Below are 22,929 nucleotides of genomic sequence, written 5' to 3'. Positions count from 1 at the left end.
GTGATTCCCCTTTTTCAAGTGGTAAAAACAGAGCAAAGTTGAACCTTAAAATAAAAACATACATAAAAAGATAAAATTACCAGCATGAAGAAAAAATATATATATAAAAAATTTAAATATATATGCGCAAGTATATAATATAAATATGTATCATATCTCATAAATATACTACAAGATATACTAAAAAACTAATTGTCTATACATACAAACAAATCCACATTGATCCAGTAAATGTTTATGTAAGGGTAGAAATGTTCTATTCAAAATATGTCCAACATGCAATATTACTAGAGTAGTTTATCCTCAACGAATCTCAACAATTCCTATGAGGTAAAGTGAAGATTGTACTTGTGGTTCAGTGGTCACCAGGACTGCAATGCTCAGAAGTGTGTCTGTGTTGCATAGCGTAGCATATATATAGACCACGCGGACGCTATGCAACACAGACACACTTCTGAGCATTGCAGTCCTGTTGTCCTGTGTTGACAGCATCAGCATGGCTACATCTCCGGACGGAGTGTGCGCTTGAACCCTTGTGCACACTCAGCTCTCCTACATCAGAGCCGAGGGTGCACTTGAACCCTTCTGCACCCTCGGCTCTGCTACACCACCGGAGTGCACGGCCAACTCTGCTCAATCTCCGGCATAGCAGAGCTGGCCGTGCACTGAACTCCCGGCTACACCACCGGCGTAGTTGAGCTCAGCACACACATTCAACACTGCTTCATCACGCCAATAGAATGCATTGGCCAGCGCTGATTGGCCAGTTTACAGAATTCGGCCAATCAACGCTGGCTCTGTCGGAGGAGGCGGAGTCTAAGGTCGGACCTGAATGGAGACTGGTGTGGAGCGATCTTAGACTCCGCCTCCTCCGGCAGAGCCAGCGCTGATTGGCCGAATTCTGTAAACTGGCCAATCGGCGCTGGCCAATGCATTCCTATTGGAAAAAGTTAGCTTGCGAAAATCGCAAACTGACAGGGATTTCCATGTAATAAAGTGACTTATATGCCCCCAGACATGCTTCCCCTGCTGTCCCAGTGTCATTCCAGGGTGCTGGCATCATTTCCTGGGGTGACATAGTGGACTTGGTGACCCTCCAGACACGAATTTGGGTTTCCCCCTTAACGAGTATGTGTTCCCCATAGACTATAATGGGATTCGAAACCCGTTCGAACAGTCGAACAGTGAGCGACTGTTCGAATCGGATTTAGAACTTTGAACATTTTGGTGTTTGCTCATCTCTAGTGATCATCTCTTTTCCAACTCTGATAAATCGCCCCCTTTACCCGAGACAACAATGAGACGTCAGAAGTAGGAGGTGGTGATAATAATGGGACTCAACTCTTCTATTTATTCCATGGGATTCCGTGTAGCGATTACATTGTCTCATCTTCTCTCCATTCAGGTTCCTACAATATAGAATCCTCTCAGTATCTTCTATATAAGAGAATATTCCTGATTGATCCATCAAGGATGGAAAGAGACAGGAACAAGATGGCGGAAAGTCTATTAAATCTCACCCTAGAGATCATCTACCAGCTTACTGGAGAGGTGAGAGATTCTGATGATGTCATCATGACATCATTCTTATCTATAGTAATAACAGATGATATGACTGGAGAGGTGATGGACTCTGGACATGTATGTAGTGAGATTTATTAATGTGTCTCCCCATAACCAGGATTACACAGTAGTGAAGAAGACCTCTAGTGGGCGCTGTCAGGCTCCTGTGTATGATGGATATGGAGGAATCCTGAGCCCAATCCCGGGGCCTCCACCTCACCCCCTGATACAGGAGGAGATCAATGGACAGAAGATCCTAGAACTCACCAACAAGATGCTGGAGCTGCTGACTGGAGAGGTGACACTGCTGGGAATGCTGGGACATTATACAGTAACTGGAGGGTCGGGGTGATGACTGTATCATTGTGTTGTCAGGTTCCTATAAGGTGTCAGGATGTCGCTGTCTATTTCTCCATGGAGGAGTGGGAGTATTTAGAAGGACACAAGGATCTGTACAAGAAGGTGAGGATGGAGGACCAGCAGCCCCTCACATCAGCAGGTAATAGACATGACTATATACACATGGACTTCCATTATTTGTATGTACAGAATGAATTCAGTCCCTGTCTGTGTTTCCTACAGGTAGATCCAGTAAGAGGACAACACCGGAGAGATGTCCCAGTCCTCTTCTTCCACAGGATGATGATCAGGTAGATGGAGATATTCCCTATGGTGTGTAGCCGGGCTGTGAAGTCCTTGTGGTCAGTCTTGGGTTATCCAGCAGTATTAGATGGTTTATACTTGTGTAATGAGAGTTGGAGATGGAGGATAAAGCTGACCATAGACATTACATGTTGTCTGGATCTTCTCACAATCTTCTGGCTATGGCGACTGCTGGTTGGGATGAAGAAACAAGGGACTTCTTAAGAGATTTCTACTTAAATGATTCTTTATTTCCTCATGAGACAAGTAACACTGGATGTATCTGGTAAAATCTGATCTCCTCCACTGAAATATCCTGAAGCACATCTATCCATGCCGAGTATACATGTGTATAAGGTTCTTGTGGTTGTCATTGAGCCGTCATCTAATATCTATGTCCAGCTTCAGATTTGTTGTTATTTGGCTCAGATATTTGTATTGTCAGGTCATGTTTGGTCAGTATGGTGATTACTGATTTTTCTTTTTTTTCTCCACATCTCAAACATTTCTCCATGACTTCCCTATTTGTCTGCTGATCTTTCCAATATTTTCCTTACAGCATTTCCGACAGGGTAAAGATCTGAGCAGTATTAATACTACAGAGTCCTATGTGAGTGGTGATGAGGAGTGTGAGGAGGACATTCCTACAGGGAACCGCCCAGGTGAGGAGTCACCACTATATAAAGCACAGAAGGGTCACCATCAGAACAGTACTGGTGCTGTCAGAGGCCCGGTCACCACTCTAAGGAAAAAGAAGGCCGGTACTTTGTACCAGAAATTAATCTTATGTGATGTATCTCTATGTAATTACCACTATTCCTTTCCTTAGTGCTGTGACTGGGTGTGCCCGCTTCTTTCACCCACTACCAGCACCAATACAGTGACCTAGAGCAGTGGTGGCGTCTCCTGCCCCGCTTCATTACTAGTCACTATCACTGACCTCCGTCTCAGGACAGTGAATACTAATGAAGTAGGCCGCGCTGCCGTCGTTTGCTGCCTGTGCTACTGACTTCACTTCTTCACACGGTCTGAAGCGTCTCAGGCAGCGGCAGCTCAGTGGGGAATATACTTATAAGGTTATGTTATTCAATAATAGTAACATCAGTTTTCTTCTTGTCAGATGACTGTACCAGGAGTTCAGAGGGACATCTGATATCTACAGATTATAAAGCAGAGGATCATGGTATCACACAAGATCCATATGAAGAACATGCCATTACCTCAGATATACCCTCAGCCCTTCAGAAGAAAGGTCTTTCTCCTAATTCATTACAGTCTGTTAAGAGAGCTATAAGATGCAGAAGGAATGAGACCCATCAGAGAACTCACACAGAAAAAAAGTCATTTTCATGCTCAGAATGTGGGAAATGTTTTGCTCAGAAATCAAGTCTTGTTATCCATCAAACAGTTCACACAGGAGAGAAGCCATTTTCATGCCCAGAATGTGGGAAATGTTTTACTCAGAAATCACATCTTGTTACACATCAGAGAACTCACACAGGGGAGAAGCCATATTCATGCCCCGAATGTGGGAAATGTTTTACTATGAAATCAAATCTTGTTGAACATCAAAAAATTCACACAGGGGAGAAGCCATATTCATGCCCCGAATGTGGGAAATGTTTTACTAAGAAATCAGGTCTTGTTGAACATCAAAAAATTCACACAGGTGAGAAGCCATATTCATGCCCAGAATGTGGGAAATGTTTTACTCAGATGGCAACTCTTGTTGAACATCAAAGAACCCACACAGGGGAGAAGCCATATTCATGCCCAGAATGTGGGAAACGTTTTACATATAAATCAAATCTCACTCTCCATCAAAAAATTCACACAGGTGAGAAGCCATATTCATGCCCCGAATGTGAGAAATGTTTTAATCGGAAATCACTTCTTGAAATACATCAAAAAATTCACACAGCGGAGAAGCCATATTCATGCCCAGAATGTGGGAAACGTTTTACTTTTCAATCAGGTCTCACTGTCCATCAAAGAACTCACACAGGGCAGAAGCTATATTCATGCTCAGAATGTGGGAAATGTTTTGGTCTCAAATCATATCTTGTTAGACATCAAAAAATTCACACAGGAGAGAAGCCATATTCATGCCCAGAATGTGGGAAATCTTTTACTCGGAAATCACAACTTGTTGAACATCAAAAATTTCACACAGGGGAGAAGCCATATTCATGCTCAGAATGTGGAAAATGTTTTACACTGAAATCAAATCTCATTCAACATGCAAGAACTCACACAGGGGAGAAGCCATATTCATGCCCAGAATGCGGGAAATGTTTTACTATTAAATCAAGTCTTATGATCCATCAAAGAACTCACACAGGGGAGAAGCCATATTCATGCCCAGAATGCGGGAAATGTTTTACTATTAAATCAAGTCTTATGATCCATCAAAGAACTCACACAGGGGAGAAGCCATATTCATGTCCAGAATGCGGGAAATGTTTTACTATTAAATCAAGTCTTATGATCCATCAAAGAACTCACACAGGGGAGAAGCCATTTTCATGCCCAGAATGTGGGAAATGTTTTTCTCGGAAATCATATCTTGTTGAACATCAAATGAGTCACACGCTCCAGCTATTGCCTTCCTGAATACCGATTTGAAAATATTCACAAAACTTCAGGCTAACCAGTGGACCAGATTAGCAATCTCAATCATTAATACCCTCCTACTGAGTCTAAATGCAGAGAATCCTTTTGACTGTGTCGACTGCTACTTCATGTTGGCCACGCTGAAGGCCTTCGCTTTTTTGGGAGCTTTCCTCATGGTGATTCGGTGCCTTTACTCTTTCCCGATGGTGGTAGTGAAACACCCCACCTGCTGGTGGCCAGGATACAGCACTCCCCTGTTATTAAGGTCTCCCTTTTCACAGACTGGGTCCTCCTTACCTCCTCTTATACTAACCTGCTGTGAGTCATAGATGACTAGAACTATTTCTCCATCTATAAGATAAACTCCTCTAAATCCAAGGCGCTGCCTATTAATATTCCCCAGGTTCTCCTGATTGTCCTCGGAAGTAACTACAATTTCCAATTATCCACTATCTGGGAATCCAGATCACTCGCTCCTACAGCTCTCTTTATTCTGCTAACTACCCTAGTCTTTTCCGGGAGCTCCGGGCTTTCTTAGACAAGTGGAGACTTTGCATTCTTCCTTACTGAGATGCATTATGGTGGTTAAGATGACGCTCTTCCAGAAATTGCTTTATTATTTTGCTACCCTGCCAGTAACTGTTCCACAAACAAAACTATATGGCTTACAGTGAGCCATTTTCCAGTTTATATGGAACGCCAAGTGCCACCACTTTCCCAGGTTGGTCATGTTGGTTGTAAGGGGGCAGGGAAGTCTGGCTGTCCCACACATCCTTCACTACTATTGGGCAACCCTTCTGTGGAATATTCCTTTCTGGGTGGTGAAATGGAAAAATTGTGGCTTGCACCTATGCATCCCAACTCTCTTGTGGGTTGCCCTTCCCCCTCACCCTCTTCACCCCTCTCCTCCTGGGCCCCATTTGTTTCATGAAAACACTGTGGGCTACCTGGGGGGATGGGGTATATCATGGCCAGCAAAAGGACTCAATTATATGAACTTCAGGCCTGATGAAAGGTGTCCTTGGCCTGAAACATTGCTGATCGGGTATGTTCTGAAGCGCTATGATTTTGTGAAGTTACAGTGCGGCTTCTTGTCATACATGGAGTCTGATATGTTGTAATAAAAGATAGAAGATTAAAGAAATCATTTTCAGTGCCGTCCATCCTTTTCCTAAGAACCTGACAGATATGAATGACACAACCTGAGACCAAAAATAAAATCCACACAAATACTGGCAAACTGAACAAAACAATACAAAAAAAATTAGTTTTTTTTTTACATATAGAATTTTACTGAAATTTTGTTTATGGGATTTTAATGATAGAATCCCTTTTTTTGCTACTAACATGTAGGAATAGCTTTAAGAAAGGCTATTCTTCTCCGACCTTTGAAGTCTTCTCTGCGATGCCGTTCAGGTGATATTCCCGGATTTCTGCGTAAGCAAATGGGTCTCCAGACAGCACAGGGGGCGTCCCTTGTGCTGCCTGAAGACTCTCCTGCAGCCGCAATCCTCCTGCGTCTTTTTCCGGTGACTGCCTTCACTCTGTTTAGCAGCCACAGAAAAATGGCCCATAAGACATTGATGTTGCTTATGCTCTAGCAAGGACCTAATCTCCTGACGCGTCGCTGTCAGAGAGGCTGGAGTAGACTTCTTGAGGGTTTGCTTTTGCTGCATCACCAGAGTTGTTAGATCTCGAAGGAGTGAGTGGAATTTCAGGCTGGATTCCCTCTTGAGTCGAACTCCATGCTTCATCAGTACCCCTCAAAGCACACATTTCAGGGCTTCCCACTGCAGCTGTGTTATAGTGATGTCACAGGAGCGGATCTGCACAAATTTAAAAATAGAGTGAGTTCGGCCAAGCACTGAGTGTCAAGCAAGAGGGACTCAATCAGTCTCCAGGAGACGATAGAGCAGGAGACAAGAGAATGGTCGGAAAGGTAGGCCATGTCAATCCTAGTTGCTTGAGAGAGAAGAGCATGAGATATGAGTATGTAATCAATCCTACTATAAGAATTGTGGGCATGGGAGTAGAAGGAAAAAGCTGGATGGAGAAAGCATCACACAAAAGCGTAGAGTACAAGAGTTGGCGGAGCTTGTTTAGGGTGCTGTAGGGGATCTGGGACCTGCCCGCCGAGGTGTCAATTAGAGGGTTATGGGGAGGTTAAAGTCACTACACAGAATGAGGTGATCCTTAGCGAAAGACTGGAGGGCAGTCAGAGCAGAAATGAGGAAGGGGTCCTGATTGGAGTTGGGCACGTACAGGTTAGCTATGGTATACATTGCTCCATATATTTCATAGACGATATAAAGGTATCTCGCATCCTGATCTATCAGGGAGTTCAGTATCATAACTGAGAGATTTTTATGAATAAAAAGTGGCTACCCCTTTAGTCTTACCCTGTACACTACTGCTGTGCGACCACAGAGGGAAGTAACGGTCTTTGATCATAGGCATACGCTCTGCTAGAAAATGTGTCTCTTGCAGGCAGAGTATCTGTATTTTGTGCTTATGAGCATCATACAAGACCTGAGAGAGTTTCTCACGGACATTCAGACCCTTAACATTAAAGGACGATACAGTGACGTCTGCCATGTGCAGTGGAGGGGGAAGGTAAGGCAGAGAAGGAGATCACAAGGATGGAAAAAGCAGGAAGCACAGAGAAGGGAAAAGAGAAGGCGAAGGGGAAAAGTTAAAGGAATCCTATTATTGGATACCCTTTTTTCTGACTAACACGTAGGCTATTCTTCTCCTATCTCTAAATGTCTCCTACACGCCACCGTTCGGTAGAAATCCTGTTTGTCTTCTGTATGCAAATGAGTTCTCTCGCAGCACTGGGGGCGGTCCCCAGTGCTCAAACAGCACTGGGGGCGTCCCCAATGCTGCAAGAGAAATCTCCAGTGAAGCTTCCATCTACTTCTGTAACGGCCTCTCCCTGCATCTTCTTCCGTCCTGGGTTACAGTCTTCGGGCCTCAGGCAGAGCCAACTGCGCATGCCAGTGGCCACAAGAAAATAAGCTGTATAAGCGGTCATTTTCTTGTGTCCGCTTTCATAGTAAGCTCCTGTAAGCGCCAATTTTCTTGTGACCGTGGGCATGCGCAGTCGGCTCTGCCCAAGGTCCGATGGCAGAGCCGACTGCACATGCCTAGAAGACTGAATCCCAGGACATAAGAAAACACAGGGAGAGGGCGTTTCAGAAGAAGATGGAGGTGTAGCTGGAGATTTCTCTCGCAGCATTGGGGACGCCTCCAGTGCTGTGAGTGAACTCATTTCCATACTGAAAAAAAACCTGGATTTCTACCGAACGTCGATGTGGAGACGACATCTAAAGGTAGGAGAATAGCCTTTCTTAAGGCTATTCCTACGTGTTAGTCAGAAAAAAAAGGGTATCCAATTATAGGATCCCTTTAAGAACTAGGGAAATATAAGGGGTGTGAGAAGACCAGAGAATATGTTCGGGTGTAAAATGAGAAATGAAAATAAGTGAAAACCAGCGTAAATGAGCCTATTAAACAGAAGCATAACAGAAAGAGGTCAGAAAGTCCCGCAGGAGAAGATCACCTGATATGAGACAGTTCATACAGGGAGGTCTGGATCTGGAGCCAGTCTCCGTCTGCAACGCGGTCTAGGGATCAAATACTTATTTCATGCTAATAAATGTATAAAATTTATACAATGTGATTTATTGGATTTTAGTTTTGATATTCTATCTCTCACTGTTAAAATTGACCAACCAGACTGTTCATGTCTTTGTCAGCAGGGAAACTTACAAAATCAGCAAGGGGTCAAATACTTATCTCCTTCACTGTATATGTTATATGTTATCAACATGTCCTGAACACAAACCAACCCTTCTGTTGTCTCTATACATAATAACTAATATGTAGCGTTCCTAGTACTTAGTAACAGACTATCAGCCATCACAACAGGCATATAATATAGTATAAGACATAACACTGTCCTTGAAGCTGCTGAGCAGTCAATGTCTTAGTTATTCTCTGCAGAACGCCTGCAGAACACTACAAACAGAATACAGGATTATAATTCAAGCAGATAACAGTAAATACTGACACCAGAATTACATATTAATATTTTCAGATATTTTCCATAACTGCTATCAAGTAATCCACTATCACTTGGGATGTTTTCCGAAAATCTTGGCTGTGGTTATTTCCCATTTTGTCTTTCCTCTTGTGTTTTTGTTATTCTGCTCCTTACCTTTAAAACTTCCTCAGCACAATATACACTGCATTGTACTCAAAGGAGACTATTTACCTATATACAATGCTCAAAAAATAAAGGGAAACCTCCAATAACACCTCCTAGATCTGAATGCATGAAATCTTCTCATTGAATACTTTGTTCTGTACAAAGGTGAATGTGATGACAACAAAATCACACAAAAACCATCAATGGAAATCAAATTTATTAACTAACTAGCATCTGCCCGCGACTTCGTCTGCGGGTTGGTGTTGGTGCTGAGCCGCTTATATTTAGCCAATTGCTGTTGTGGATGATCAGCCTGCTCCCGCGTCTCGGCTCTGCTACATCACAGAATATGTGCAGCATACTCAGTTGTATGTACATCTCTGCATATGGAGAGCGTACTCAGCTGTGCTACAGCACTGCCTAAGCTCTGCTACATCTGGCCATGTGGATTAGAGAGGTGTTCTTATGTCAGTGTCTGACCAGCTTCTGTGTTGGAAACAGCTGAAGGGATGTTGCAGAAATTTGCCACAGTTCGATCAGTCTGCTCCCGTCTCTTGGCTCTGCTACATCGCTGTATATGCGTAGGATACCCAGCTGTATGTACATATTTGCATATGGAGAGCCTATAGAGGCGTGCTACAGCGCAACCTAAACTCTGCTACATCGGGCAATTGTGATTACAGGGGTTTGGTTATGTGACTGTCTGAGCAGCTTCTGTGTTGCAAAGGGCTGATCGGATATTGCTGAAATGTGCCAGCGTTCTCCCCCCTCCCCCATCAGAGGCAGAATGACACATTCCCTGTAGTACTCACTGAAAGTCTACAGCCGATATATTCCTCTTGCCCACACACAGCCTGCATGTTCTGTAGTCTTCTGATATTGTAAGAGACTCCATTTTCTTCAGCTTTCAAACTGTCCAGCTTCATCCTATATAGCTCCGCCCACTGCCTAGCATGATCCTATCTGAGGATGGCTCAAGGACCTGTGATGACGTAATCACAGGTCCTTTAGTGTTGTGTGAACCTAAATTCCTTCACTGCGGTCGTGTAGTGATGTCATTTACCGGGATAAAAAGTAGCCTATGTTTTAATTGGGATTCCCAGCTACCGTATGTATGTGGCAAATTTCATGCAAATCTGTTCAGCCGTTTTAGCGTGATTGAGGAAGAAACATCTAAACTCACAAACACAAAAACTTTCACATTTATAATATTAGTAGGATGGAGCCCTGGATTTGGAGTCACCCACAAAGTCAAAGTGGAAAAACACACTACAGGCTGATCCAACTTTGATGTAATGTCCTTAAAGCATGTCAAAATAAGGCTGAGTAGTGTGTGTGGCCTCCACGTGCCTGTATGACCTCCCTACAACGCCTGGGCAAGCTCCTGATGAGGTTGCGGATGGTCTCCTGAGGAATCTCCTCCCAGACCTGGACTAAAGCATCTGCCAACTCCTGAACAGTCTGTGGTACAACGTGACACACTGGAAGCGCTACCAGGAGACATGGAGGGGGCCGTAGGAGGGAAACAACCCAGCAGCAGGACCGCTACCTCCACCTTTGTGCAAGGAGGAACAGGAGGAGCACTGCCAGAGCCCTGCAAAATGATCTCCAGCAGGCCAGAAATCTACATGTGTCTGTTAGAAACCGACTCCATGAGGATGGTATCAGGGCCCAATGTCCACAGATGGGGGTTGTGCTCACAGCCCAACACCGTGCAGAACTCTTGGCATTGGCAATTTCACCACTGGCGCCCTGTGCTCTTCACAGATGAAAGCAGGTTCACACTGAGCACATGTGACAGAGTCTGGAGACGCCGTGGAGAGCGATCTGCTGCTTGCAACATCCTTCAGCATGACCGGTTTGGCAGTGGGTCAGTAATGGTGTGGGGTGGTATTTCTTTGGAGGGCCACACAGCCCTCCATGTGCTCGCCAGAAGTAGCCTGACTACCATTAGGTACCGAGATGAGATCCTCAGACCCCTTGTGAGACCATATGCTGGTGCAGTTGGCCCTGGGTTCCTCCTAATGCAGGACAATGCCCGACCTCATGTGTTTGGAGTGTGTCAGCAGTTCCTACAAAAAGAAGGCATTGGAGCTATGTACTGGCCAGCCCATTCGACAGACCTGAATCCGATTGAGCACATCTGGGACATCATGTCTCGCTCCATCCACCAACGTCACGTTGCACCACAGACTGTCCAGGAGTTGGCAGATGCTTTAGTCCAGGTCTGGGAGGAGATCCCTCAGGAGACCATCCACAACCTCATCAGGAGCATGCCCTGAAAAAAATTAGGTATAACATGCCAAAATTCATGTATCTCAAAGGGACAGGAGAGTGTGCCTATCCAGCAGGACGATTCAAACTATAAATCTTTATTAGTACTGATTAAAATTGATCCACAAAAGAACAACAAAAGAAAATTCCCCCCTAAAAAAGGTACCTATCACTCCTGTTACGGAGCGACTAGCTTGAACCACTAAAGCTCAAATACACAGGATAGCGTAACCCAAATAATCAACTACTGTGATGCCTGTGGATATTGTGTATCACTAATCATCCTCTTTACTACCACCAACTACGATTAAATCCCTGAATAATAACTGAAATCAAGTATCACATTAAAAGCATCTCCTACAGTGCCCAAGGATCTCATATATTGTTAACCATCCATGTTAGAACTCATGTAGTGTCCCATTCAATGCATATTCGGAACCCAATGAAACGCTGCCTAAAGAAAATCCTCCCAAATAAAAGGTTAGGTGAAGCGTTGAATATAACTAGCCTCATGGACTATCATGGTTGGTCATAATCAACGTACATCCACCTATAGACTACCTAACGTGTTTCGATGCTCTTTGCATCTCATAAGAGGTATCTTGCAAACTACTGTATTGTCAGAGTTTTCTGGTGTCTATTAGAGATGAGCGAACACTAAAATGTTCGAGGTTCAAAATCCAATTCGAACAGCCGCTCACTGTTCGAGTGTTCGAACGGGTTTCGAACCCCATTATAGTCTATGGGGAACATATACTCCTTAAGGAGGAAACCCAAATCGGTCTCAGGAGGGTCACCAAGTCCACTATGACACCACAGGAAATGATGCCAACACCTCTGGAATGACACTGGGACAACAGAGGAAGCATGTCTGGGGGCATCTAACACACCAAAGACTATTACCCCAACATCACAGCCTAACAACTACACACTTTACACACTCAATACCACCTCTCAGACAGTGGAAAAACACCTTGAAACATATGTATTTGGCCCTTGGAGTGAGGAGAGCTTGTCACCAGCAGTGAATTTGGCCCTTGTAGTGAGTTGAGGTTGGCACCAACATTGCCTCTAACCAGCCCAGTTTGGGAAAATTCATGGTGGAAGGAGCCTCTAACCAGCACAGTTTGGGAAAATTCATGGTGGAAGGAGCCTCTAACCAGCACAGTTTGGGGAAATTCATGGTGGAAGGAGCCTCTAACCAGCCAAGTTTTGGGAAATTCATGGTGGAAGGAGCCTCTAACCAGAAGAGTTGTTGGAAATCAGGGTGGAGGGAGCCTCTAACCAGCAGAGTTGTTGGAATACAGGGTGGAGGGAGCCTCTAACCAGCAGAGTTGTTGGAATACAGGGTGGAGGGAGCCTCTAACCAGCAGAGTTGTTGGAATACAGGGTGGAGGGAGCCTCTAACCAGCAGAGTTGTGGGAAAGCAGGGTGGAGGGAGCCTCTAACCAGCAGAGTTGTGGGAAATCAGGGTGGTGGGAGCCTCTAACCAGCAGAGTTGTGGGAAATCAGGGTGGAGGGAGCCTAGTAGGAGCAGAATTGTGCAACGCTTATGGATGAGTGGATGAGTATGAGGATGCGGAGGAATTGGAGAGGTTGAGCACAGACATGGAGTTTCATGTTGGGGTGCTTTACACAGGTGGGCACGAAAATGAAGGCTCTATCCATTGGTGGTTCATTTTTATTAAAGTGAGCCGGTCGGCACTCTCAGCTGACAGATGGGTGCGCTTGTCAGTGATGATGTCACCGGCTGCACTGAACACCCTCTCAGATAGGACGCTGGCGGCAGGACAGGACAGCACCTCCAAGGAATATATAGGGCAAGTTCAAGCCACAGGTCCAACTTCGACACCCAATACGTGTAGGGCGCAGAGGGATCGGAGAGGACAGGGCTGTGGTCGGAAAGGTAGTCCCGCAAAAAGCGCCTATACTTCTCACGCCTGGTGACACTAGGACCCTCAGTGGCGGTACTTTGTCGAGGGGGTGCCATCAAGGTGTCCCAGACCTTAGACAGTGTGCCCCTTGTTTGTGTGGACCAGTGAGCACTTGGTCGCCTACTGGAGGAACTGCCCTCCCTGCCGCCAACGTCACATGCTGGAAACATCTCCATCATATTCTGCACCAATTGCTTGTGGCAAGCATTGATGCGATTGGCCCTCCCCTCTACCGGAATAAAAGAGGAGATGTTGTTTTTATACCGGGGGTCAAGGATAGCAAAGATCCAGTACTGGTTGTCCTCCATGATTTTGACAATACGCTTGTCAGTTGTAAAGCACCCCAACATGAACTCAGCCATGTCTGCCACAGTGTTAGTTGGCATGACTCCTCTGGCCCCACCGGAAAGTTCAATCTCCATTTCCTCCTCATCCTCCCTTTCTACCTATCCGCGCTGCAACAATGGGACGATTCGAAGTTGCCCGGAAGCCTCCTGTATCACCATCACATCATCGGACAGCTCTTCCTCCTCCTCCTCTTCCTCCATTAAACGCGATGAAGCGGACAGATGTGTGGACCTACTCTCCAGCTGTGACGGATCAGATGCTATCCCTGACTCCTCTGTGTGATCTGAGTTATCCCTGATGTCAATCAGGGATTCTCTCAGAACACACAAGAGCGGGATTGTAAGGCTCACCATCGCATCCTCACAGCTCACCCTCCTTGTGGACTCCTCAAACACCCGTAGGATGTCACAAAGGTCTCTCATCCATGGCCACTCATGGCTGAGAAACTGAGGCAGCTGACTTTGTGGCACCCTAGGGTTTTGTAGCTGGTATTCCATCAAAGGTCTCTGCTGCTCAACCACTCTATTCAACATCTGAAACGTTGAGTTCCAGCGTGTGGGGACGTCGCACAAAAGCCGGTGTTGTGGCACATGCAGGCGTTGCTGGAGTGATTTTAAGCTAGCAGCGGCTACTGTCGACTTGCGAAAGTGGGCGCACATACGCCGCACTTTCACCAGTAGCTCCGGAACATTTGGGTAGCTCTTTAGGAAACGTTGCACCACTAGGTTGAAGACATGGGCCAGGCATGGAACATGTTGAAGTCCGGCAAGCTCCAGAGCTGCTAACAGGTTCCGGCCGTTATCACAAACGACCATGCCTGGGCCCAGGTGCAGCGGCTCAAACCATATTGCCGTCTCATCGAGGAGGGCATCCCTCACCTCGGAGGCAGTGTGCTGTCTGTCCCCCAAGCTGATGAGCTTCAGCACGGCCTGCTGACATCTACCAACGCCAGTGCTGCAGCGTTTCCAACTCGTAGCTGGGGTCAATCTAACAGCGGAGGAGGAGGCGGTGGAGACGGAGGAGGAGGAGGAGGGTGTTCTTCCCATGTCCCTGCCAGGAATGTTAGGCGGGGAGACGAGGTTCACCGGGCCAGTTTGGGAAGCAGTCCCAGCCTCAACTACATTCACCCAGTGTGCCGTCAGTGAAATGTAGCATCCCTGTCCGCATGCACTTGTCCACGCGTCGGTGGTCAAGTGGACCTTTGTGCAAAGCATGGAACTAAGGGCCCGCCTGATGTTGAGTGACACGTGCTGGTGCAAGGCGGGGACGGCACACTGGGAGAAGTAGTGACGGCTAGGGACGGCATAGCGAGGTGCCGCAGTTGCCATGAGGTCCAGGAAGGCGGGAGTTTCAACAAGCCGGAACGCCAACATCTCCTGGGCCAGCAGTTTAGCGATGTTGGCGTTCAAGGCTTGCACGTGTGGGTGGTTAGCGCTGTATTTCTGCCGCCGCTCCAATGTCTGAGAGATGGTGGGTTGTTGTAAAGAAGCGCCTGATGGTGCCTTTGATGGTGCAGGAGAAGGAGATAAGACAGGAACAGGGGAGGATGAGGGAAAAGTCAACAAAGTGGCGGAGGCAGATGAAGTGGTGTCCTGGCTCGTCCTCTGGAGTGCATCGCCAGCACTGTGAGCAGTAGCAGAGGCAGTGGCATGAACAGCGGGCGACGTTTGTCCTGCCGTTGCTGCCTGCCACTGATTCCAGTGCTTGGATTCCAAATGACGGCGCATTGAAGTGGTGGACAGGTTGCTCTTCTCAGAGCCCCTACTCAATTTCGAGAGGCAAATTGTGCAGACAACACTATATCTGTCCTTGGCGCATTCCTTGAAAAAACTCCATACCTTCGAGAAACGTGCCCTCGAGGTGGGAGTTTTTCGGGGCTGGGTACAAACTGGAACATCTTGGGAGATTCCGGGTGTGGCCTGGCTTCGCCTAAGCTGCTGACCTCTGCCTCTAGCTACCCTTTTTGGTGCTGCACCTGCCTCAACATCCACACTACTTTCCCCGCTTGACATCTGCCCTGTCCAGGTTGGGATCAGTGTCCTCGTCATCCACCACCTCCTCTTCCAACTCCTGTCTCATCTCCTCCTCCTGCACAATGCGCATGTCAACTGGCTGCCCTGACGGCAACTGCGTCTCATCGTCGTCGATGAGGGTGGGTTGCTGGTCATCCGCTACCAAATCGAACGGAGATGGAGGAGACTCCAGTGTTTGAGCATCTGGACACAGATACTCGTCTGTTAGGTCCGTGGAATTGCGAAATGGAGGAGCAGGTTGCGGTACAGTCAAAGGAAGGGAGAACAGCTCTGGGGAGCTGGGACAGTTGGGGTTATTGTTCTGGGAAGATTGGGAATTTTGGGAGGAAGGAGGACAAGACTGTTGGGTAAGAGGAGGAGAGGAGGCAGAAGCTGACTGGCTGGTGGACAATGTGCTGTAAGCGTTATCCGACAGCCATTGCAAGACCTGTTCCTGGTTCTTGGGCCTACTAAGGTTTGTACCCTGCAGCTTAGTTAATGTAGCAAGCAACCCTGGCACTGTGGAGCGGCGCAATGCTTGCTTCCCCACAGGAGTAGGCACAGGACGCCCTGTGGCTTCACCGCTAACTTGCTCCCCAGAACCATTCCCCCGACCTCGTCCACATCCCTTTCCGGGAGCCTTGCGCATTTCAATATGCTTTTCTTGCTTAAACACACTCAGAACCTGGAAGTATATGCCAATACCAATAAATTGAGGGTGTATGCAGGCCCCAATTTATTGGGTGGGATTAACACTCAGAACCTGGGTGTTTATGTGAACATCAACAACTTAAGGGGGGGATGCAGCCCCCAATATATTAGGGGAATTCACACTCCAAAACAGGCACTATATGCCTATAGCAACAATTGAGGATTGTATGAAGGCCCCAATATATTTTGGGAATTAACAGTCAGAAAGTGGCACTATATGCCAATAGCAAGAATTGAGGATGGTATGAAAGCCCCAATATCTTTTTTGAATTTACAGTCAGACCCTGGCACTATATGGCAGTAGCAAGAATTGAGGGTGTATGTAACCCCAATATATTCTTTGAATTCCCAGTTAGACCCTGGCACTTATATGGCAGTAGCAAGAATTGAGGGTGTATGTAGCCCCAATTCTATTGTTAGGGGACTTACAGTGTATTCAAGTTAGTTTCTGGGGTGGAGGTGGGGGGGCACACCGTTGGAACGTGGATCGGGGGTATATAGGGTATACGGGAATACACTTTCAGTGTATTCCATTCAGGATCCTCAACATTGTGGAAAGCTGGGTTGTGCCGATTGAGCCCGTCAATGCCACGTTACACTGACAAGCTTCTCCCTGGAATTTAGCTCTTATAAGAGCTGTTGGTTGTCTTCTCCTTCCTATCCTAGCCTGTCCCTGCCTACCCAGAATCTGATCCCTAGCTAAATGGACAGAAACCTCCGTCTCCGGTGAATTGCAAGCTCTCTCTGACTCGAAGCTGGGCGGCGCCATTCCTATGAGTCAGAGGTCACATGTTTTCAGCAGCCAATGGGTTTTTACTATTTTTTTCAATGCCCCCGTTGTCGTAGTTCCTGTCCCACCTCCCCTGCACTGTTATTGGAGCTAAAAAGGCGCCAGGGAAGGTGGGAGGGGAATCGAGTTATGGCGCACTTTACCACGCAGTGTTCGATTCGAACATGGCGAACACTGTTCGCTCATCTCTAGTCTCCAGGTGTTAGAATGGCCAAGTCACAGTCCAGACCTGAATCCAATCGAGAATCTGTGGAAAGAGCTGTTGCTGCACAAACGTCTCCATCCAACCTCCCTGAGCTCCAGCTGTTCTGCAAGGAAGAATGGGCAAGAATTTCAGTCTCTCGATGTGCAAAACTGATAGAGACAAACCCCAAGCGACTTGTAATCACAGCAAATGGTGGCGCTACAAAGTATTAACGCAAGGGGGCCGGATAATTTTGCACGCACCACTTTTCAGTTTTTTATTTGTTAAGAAAGTTTAACATATCCAATAAACTCATTCTAAAAACATTCTACTTCACAATTGTGTCCCACTTGTTGATTCTTCCCCAAAAAATTAAAATTTTATATCTTTGTTTGAAGCCTGAAATGTGGCAAAAGGTTGAAAAGTTCAAGGAGGTCGAATACTTTCGCAAGGCACTGTATGATATATCAGCCATGTCTGCAGTGTGAGGTAAATACATGAGGGGACCCTGTGACTGCATAAATCTTGTGGTAATACTGCATCTTATACGGTATAGTTGGTGATACTACACTAGCAGTCTGATACAGCAGACATGTTTCCTTTAGTCCTTGTGATGAGAGAAAGAGAAGAAGATGGAGGAGACAGGAAGTGACATCTGATCCGAAACTCCTCCCTGCCTACAGCAACACACTAAGCACTATATACCCCCAAGGATGGGTATGCACACATATATACTCCTAATATACACACATATATTCTTAAAGCTGAACCAGGCTGTATAAATCTACACAATTACTACACAAAGAGGCAACTGCAGGAGTTATGGGTTCCCCCATCCCAAAGTCATTTCCCCTTTGCTGGTGTCTTACATGTCGCACACAGACGACTCCGCTACATACACGTCACACACCTCAGCTCTGCTACATACATATAACACACAGCTCTGCTACATAGACATCACACACATATGGCCCCATTACATACACCACAGCTCTCATCCGTCCCAGATTCTGCGGCACATTCCCGGATTCCGCATGGTGTCCTGGTCGGCGGGAGGTATGTCCCAGTTTTAAATCATCTGCGTGCAGATGAGTTGAATACACTGGTGCATGAAGCAGGAGCTGTCACAGCTCAGATTAAGAAGGACATTAACCTGGGGACAACTGGAGGAGAACATTAAACCATAGAAGTAGCTGGAGGGTGTCCCGTCCACCTCTAGTTGCCCCCTGTTTAATGTCCCACTTCAGCTGCCATTAAATTATTGTCCCCCTCCAACTACCCCCACTGTTTAATGTCCCCCTCTAGTTTAAACTGGGGCACGAGGAGACGGACTTAATACTGAGGGGAAGTTGGAAGGGAACATTATAATGTGGGGGCATATAATGTACGGGTGACTGTAGGAGGATTATACTGTGTGGGGGCACATGGAAAGTGAATAAGAATGGGCGGAGTCAACGTAGAAGTGGGTGGAGATAATTTTAATGCAACGCGCTTAGCGCAACGCACATTTTATCCCTCTTTCTGGTTTGAAGGAAGATAGATCTAAGGTACATACACATCACACACAGACAGCTCTACTACATACATGTCACACAGACAGCTCCACTACATACACATCAGTCAGACAGCTTTACTACATACATGTCACACACAGCTCTACTACATACACATCACACACAGGTCCTCTACATACACATCACAAACACAGCTCTGCTACATACACATCATTCAAACAGCTCAGCTACATACATGTCACACACAGACAGCTCTACTACATACAGTGTTGGCCAAAAGTATTGGTACCCCTGCAATTCTGTCAGATAATACCCGTGTTCTTCCAGAAAATGATTACAAGCACAAACTCTTTGGTAATATCTTCATTTATTTTGCTTGCAATGAAAAAACACAAAAGAGAATGAAAAAAAAGTCACATCATTGATCATTGTACACAAAACTCCAAAAATGGGCCGGACAGAAGTATTGGCCCCCTCAGCCTAATACTTGGTAGCACAACCTTTAGACACAATAATTGCGCACAATCGCTTCAGGTAACCAGCAATGAGTTTCTTACAAGGCTCTGCTGTAATTTTAGACCATTCTTCTTTGGCAAACTGCTCCAGGTCCCCCCTGAGATGTGAAGGGGGCCTTCTCCAAACTGCCATCAAGAGATCTCTCCTCCTCCCCCACAGGTGTTCTATGGGATTCAGGGCTGGACTCATTGCTGCCACTTTACAAGTCTCCAGGGCTTTCTCTCACCACCATTTTCTAGTGCTTTTTGAAGTGTGTTTTGGGTCAGTGTCCTGCTGGAAGACCCCTGACCTCTGAGGGAGACCCAGCTTTCTCACACTGGGCCCTACATGATGCTGCACAATGTGTTGGTCGTCTTCAGACTTCATAATGCCATGCACACGGTCAAGCAGTCCAGTGTCAGAGGCAGCAAAGCAACCCCAAACCATCAGGGACCTCCGCCATGTCTGACTGTAGGGGGCGTCTTCTTTTCTTTGAAGGCCTCTTTTTTTCCTGTAAACTCTATGTTGATGCGTTTTCCCAAAAAGCTCTACTTTTGTCTCATCTGACCAGAGAACATTGTTCCAAAACGTTTTTTTGGCTTTCTCAGGTAAGTTTTGGCAAACTCCAGCCTGACTTTTTCATGTCTCTGGGTAAGAAGTGGGGTCTTCCTGGGTCTCCTACCATACAGTCCCTTTTCATTCAGACGCCGACGGATAGTACGGGTTGACACTGTTGTGGATGACACTGTGCACGGTAGACACAGGAACATTCAGGTCTTTGGAGATGGACTTATAGCCTTGAGATTGCTCATGCTTCCTCACAATTTTTCTTCTCAAGTCCTCAGACAGTTCTTTGGTCTTCTTTCTTTTCTCCATGCTCAATGTGGTACACACAAGGACACAGGACAGAGGTTGAGTCAACTTTAATCCATTTCAACTGGCTGTGGGATTTAGTTATTGCCAGCACCTGTTAGGTGCCTCAGGTAAGTAACAGGTGCTGTTAATTACACAAATTAGAGAAGCATCACATGATTTTTCATACAGTGCCAATACTTTAGTCCACCCCCTTTTTTATGTTTGGTGTGGAATTATATCCAATTTGGCTTTTTGACAATTCTTTTTGTGGTTTTCCATTAAAGACAAATTAAATGAAGATAATAATGCCATAGAATTTGTGATTGCAATCATTTTCTGGAAGAACATGAGTATTATCTGACAGAATTGCAGGGGTGCCAATACTTATGGCCAACACTGTACATGTCACACAGACAGCTCCGCTACATACATGTCACACACAGACACATCTCTGCTACATACACATACCTCCCAACTTTTGAAGAACCGAAAGAGGGACAAAATGCGGCGCGCGTAGCGTGCTGCGGCAAATTTAGCCCCACCCACTTTTGTGTTGACTCCGCCCATTCTCATTAATTTTTCATGTGCCCGCACACAGTATAATCCTCCTACAGTCACCCGTAAATTATATGTCCCCCCTCTATCTCTCCCCCAGTTTCATATACACCCTTCATCTGCCCCCAGTTTCATGTCCCCCCTCCATCTCTGCCCCCAGTTTCATGTCCCCTCCATCTCTGCCCCCAGATTCATGTCCCTCCATCTCCGTCCCCAGATTCATGTCCCCCATCTCTGCCCCCAGTTTCATGTCCCCCCTCCATCTCTGCCCCCAGTTTCTTGTCCCCTCCATATCTGCCCCCAGATTCATGTCCCCCCATCTCTGCCCAGATTCATGTCCCTCCATCTCTGTCCCCAGATTCATGTCCCCCATATCTGCTCCCAGATTCATGTCCCCTCCATCTCTGCCCCCAGATTCATGTCTCCCAACACTGCCCCTAGATTCATGTCTCCAATCTCTGCCCCCAGATTCATGTCCCCCCTCCATCTCTGCCCCAAGATTCATGTCCCTCCATCTCTGCCACCAGATTCATGTCTCCACATCTCTGCCTCCAGATTCATGTCCCCCATCTCTGCCCCCAGATTCATGTCCCTCCATCTCTGCCACCAGATTCATGTCTCCACATCTCTGCCTCCAGATTCATGTCCCCTCCATCTCTGCCTCCAGTGTCATGCCGTCCTCTCTTTCATCTGTCCCTAGTTTCACGTTCCACCTCATTGTACACATTACACTTACCTTCTCCTCGTTCCCGCACCGCTCTCTCTCTCACACGCACAGTTGTAGACACCATGTGACGTCATCACATCGCGTCTACACAGCCAGTAGGCTGAATTGTGACAGCTCCTTGCTTCAGCCGCGTATGTGTTCAACTAAGATCTGCGTCCTCTGGACGCAGATCTGAGTTGAAATCGGGACATACCACCCTCCAACCGGGACCGCGGGACACGTCACCGGAATCGTGAATGTCCCGCAGAAATCGGGACGGTTGGGAGGTATACATACATGTCACACAGACGGCTCCGCTACATACACGTCGCACAGACAACTCCGCTACAGACACGTCACACACAGACAACTCCGCTACATACACAACGCACAAACGGCTCTGCTACATACACATCACACACAGAAGGCTCTGCAGAGACCTCTAATATCTGGTCATGTGATTTTGTGAATCCTCCCACACATGTGACATCATCAACAGGTCCTATAGCTCACTAGGATTGAAGCTATAACAGCAGGACCTGATCATGTGACTCCTTGTCTCCTCCCACACCTATGACATCATCACAGGTCCTGTGAGCAGATGGCTGCTGTACCTGAGGAGGTAAGTGCTCGCTCTCAGCCCTTCTCATACATTCAGTCTCACTCCTCGTTGCCCCCACACAATGTAACGTCCTCCTCGTGGCCCCTGCATGCTATAATGTCCCCTTCGTGGCCCCCGCACGCTATAACGTCCTACTTGTGGCCCCTACACACTATAATGTCCTACTTGTGGCCCCTACACACTATAATGTCCTACTTGTGACCCCTACACACTTTAATGTCCTTCTTGTGGCCCCCACACACTTTAATGTCCTTCTTGTGGCCCCCACACACTATAATGTCCTTTTCGTGGCCCCCACACACTATAATGTCTTCCTAGTGGCCCCCACACACTATAATGACCTACTTGTGACCCCCACACACTTTAATGTCCTTCTTGTGGTACCCACACACTTTAATGTCCTTCTTGTGGCACCCACGCTCTATAATCTCCTACTTGTGGCCCTATTGGCAGGGCCGGTTTTACGAGAGGGAAGGGGGGGGGGGGGAACTGGGCAAATGCACAAGGCCCCCGACTCCAATGGGGCCCTGGGATCCGCAGCAGCAGACCTTTGGTCTGATGCTACGGATCAGGGGAGCCCTAGTTACAAGTGTATAAGTTGCTATGCACGCAATACTATGGGCATGAAGAGAGCTTTAGTCCCTGCTCTTCAATAGATCTCTACATATAAGACTGAGCAGGACCTGTGCAGGGGTGTGGTGTAGTGAAGTTATAGCAGGTCCTCCTCTGGAGGTCACTAGCAGGGAGAGACTTCAGCCTCCCATTACAGAATTGGGAATATCTTAAAGTCCTGGTGTTCTCATGGGATTGATAGTTCAAAACCCCCTGTCGGGGCGATCCTGGATTTCCTTCAGGACGGTTTGGACAAAGGCCTGTCTCCTGCTACTCTGAAGGTGCAAGT

General features: G+C 46.7%; 2 protein-coding genes across 2 annotated transcripts in view; both read left to right on the top strand.

The window, feature by feature from the left end:
• The window catches only part of LOC142191151 (uncharacterized), a 1,229,165-nt gene extending 1,224,313 nt beyond the window's left edge, over positions 1–4,852 (top strand). The window contains 1 exon segment of the mRNA XM_075262334.1: positions 3,517–4,852. Coding sequence (XP_075118435.1) covers positions 3,517–4,818 — 1,302 coding nt within the window. The 3' untranslated portion in view covers positions 4,819–4,852.
• LOC142190861 (oocyte zinc finger protein XlCOF29-like) lies at positions 1,410–1,925 on the top strand. Its single transcript, XM_075262319.1, has 2 exons — positions 1,410–1,551; positions 1,682–1,925. Exons 1-2 carry the CDS (start codon positions 1,474–1,476, stop codon positions 1,913–1,915), a joined length of 312 nt encoding a protein of 103 aa, XP_075118420.1. The 5' UTR covers positions 1,410–1,473; the 3' UTR covers positions 1,916–1,925.
• Positions 4,853–22,929: the final 18,077 nt, after the last annotated feature.

The sequence above is a fragment of the Leptodactylus fuscus genome, chromosome 1, assembly GCF_031893055.1.
Source record: "Leptodactylus fuscus isolate aLepFus1 chromosome 1, aLepFus1.hap2, whole genome shotgun sequence".
NCBI lineage: Eukaryota > Metazoa > Chordata > Amphibia > Anura > Leptodactylidae > Leptodactylus > Leptodactylus fuscus.
The sequence above is the reverse complement of the archived record's forward strand: the minus strand, read 5'-3'. Positions and strand labels throughout refer to the sequence as shown.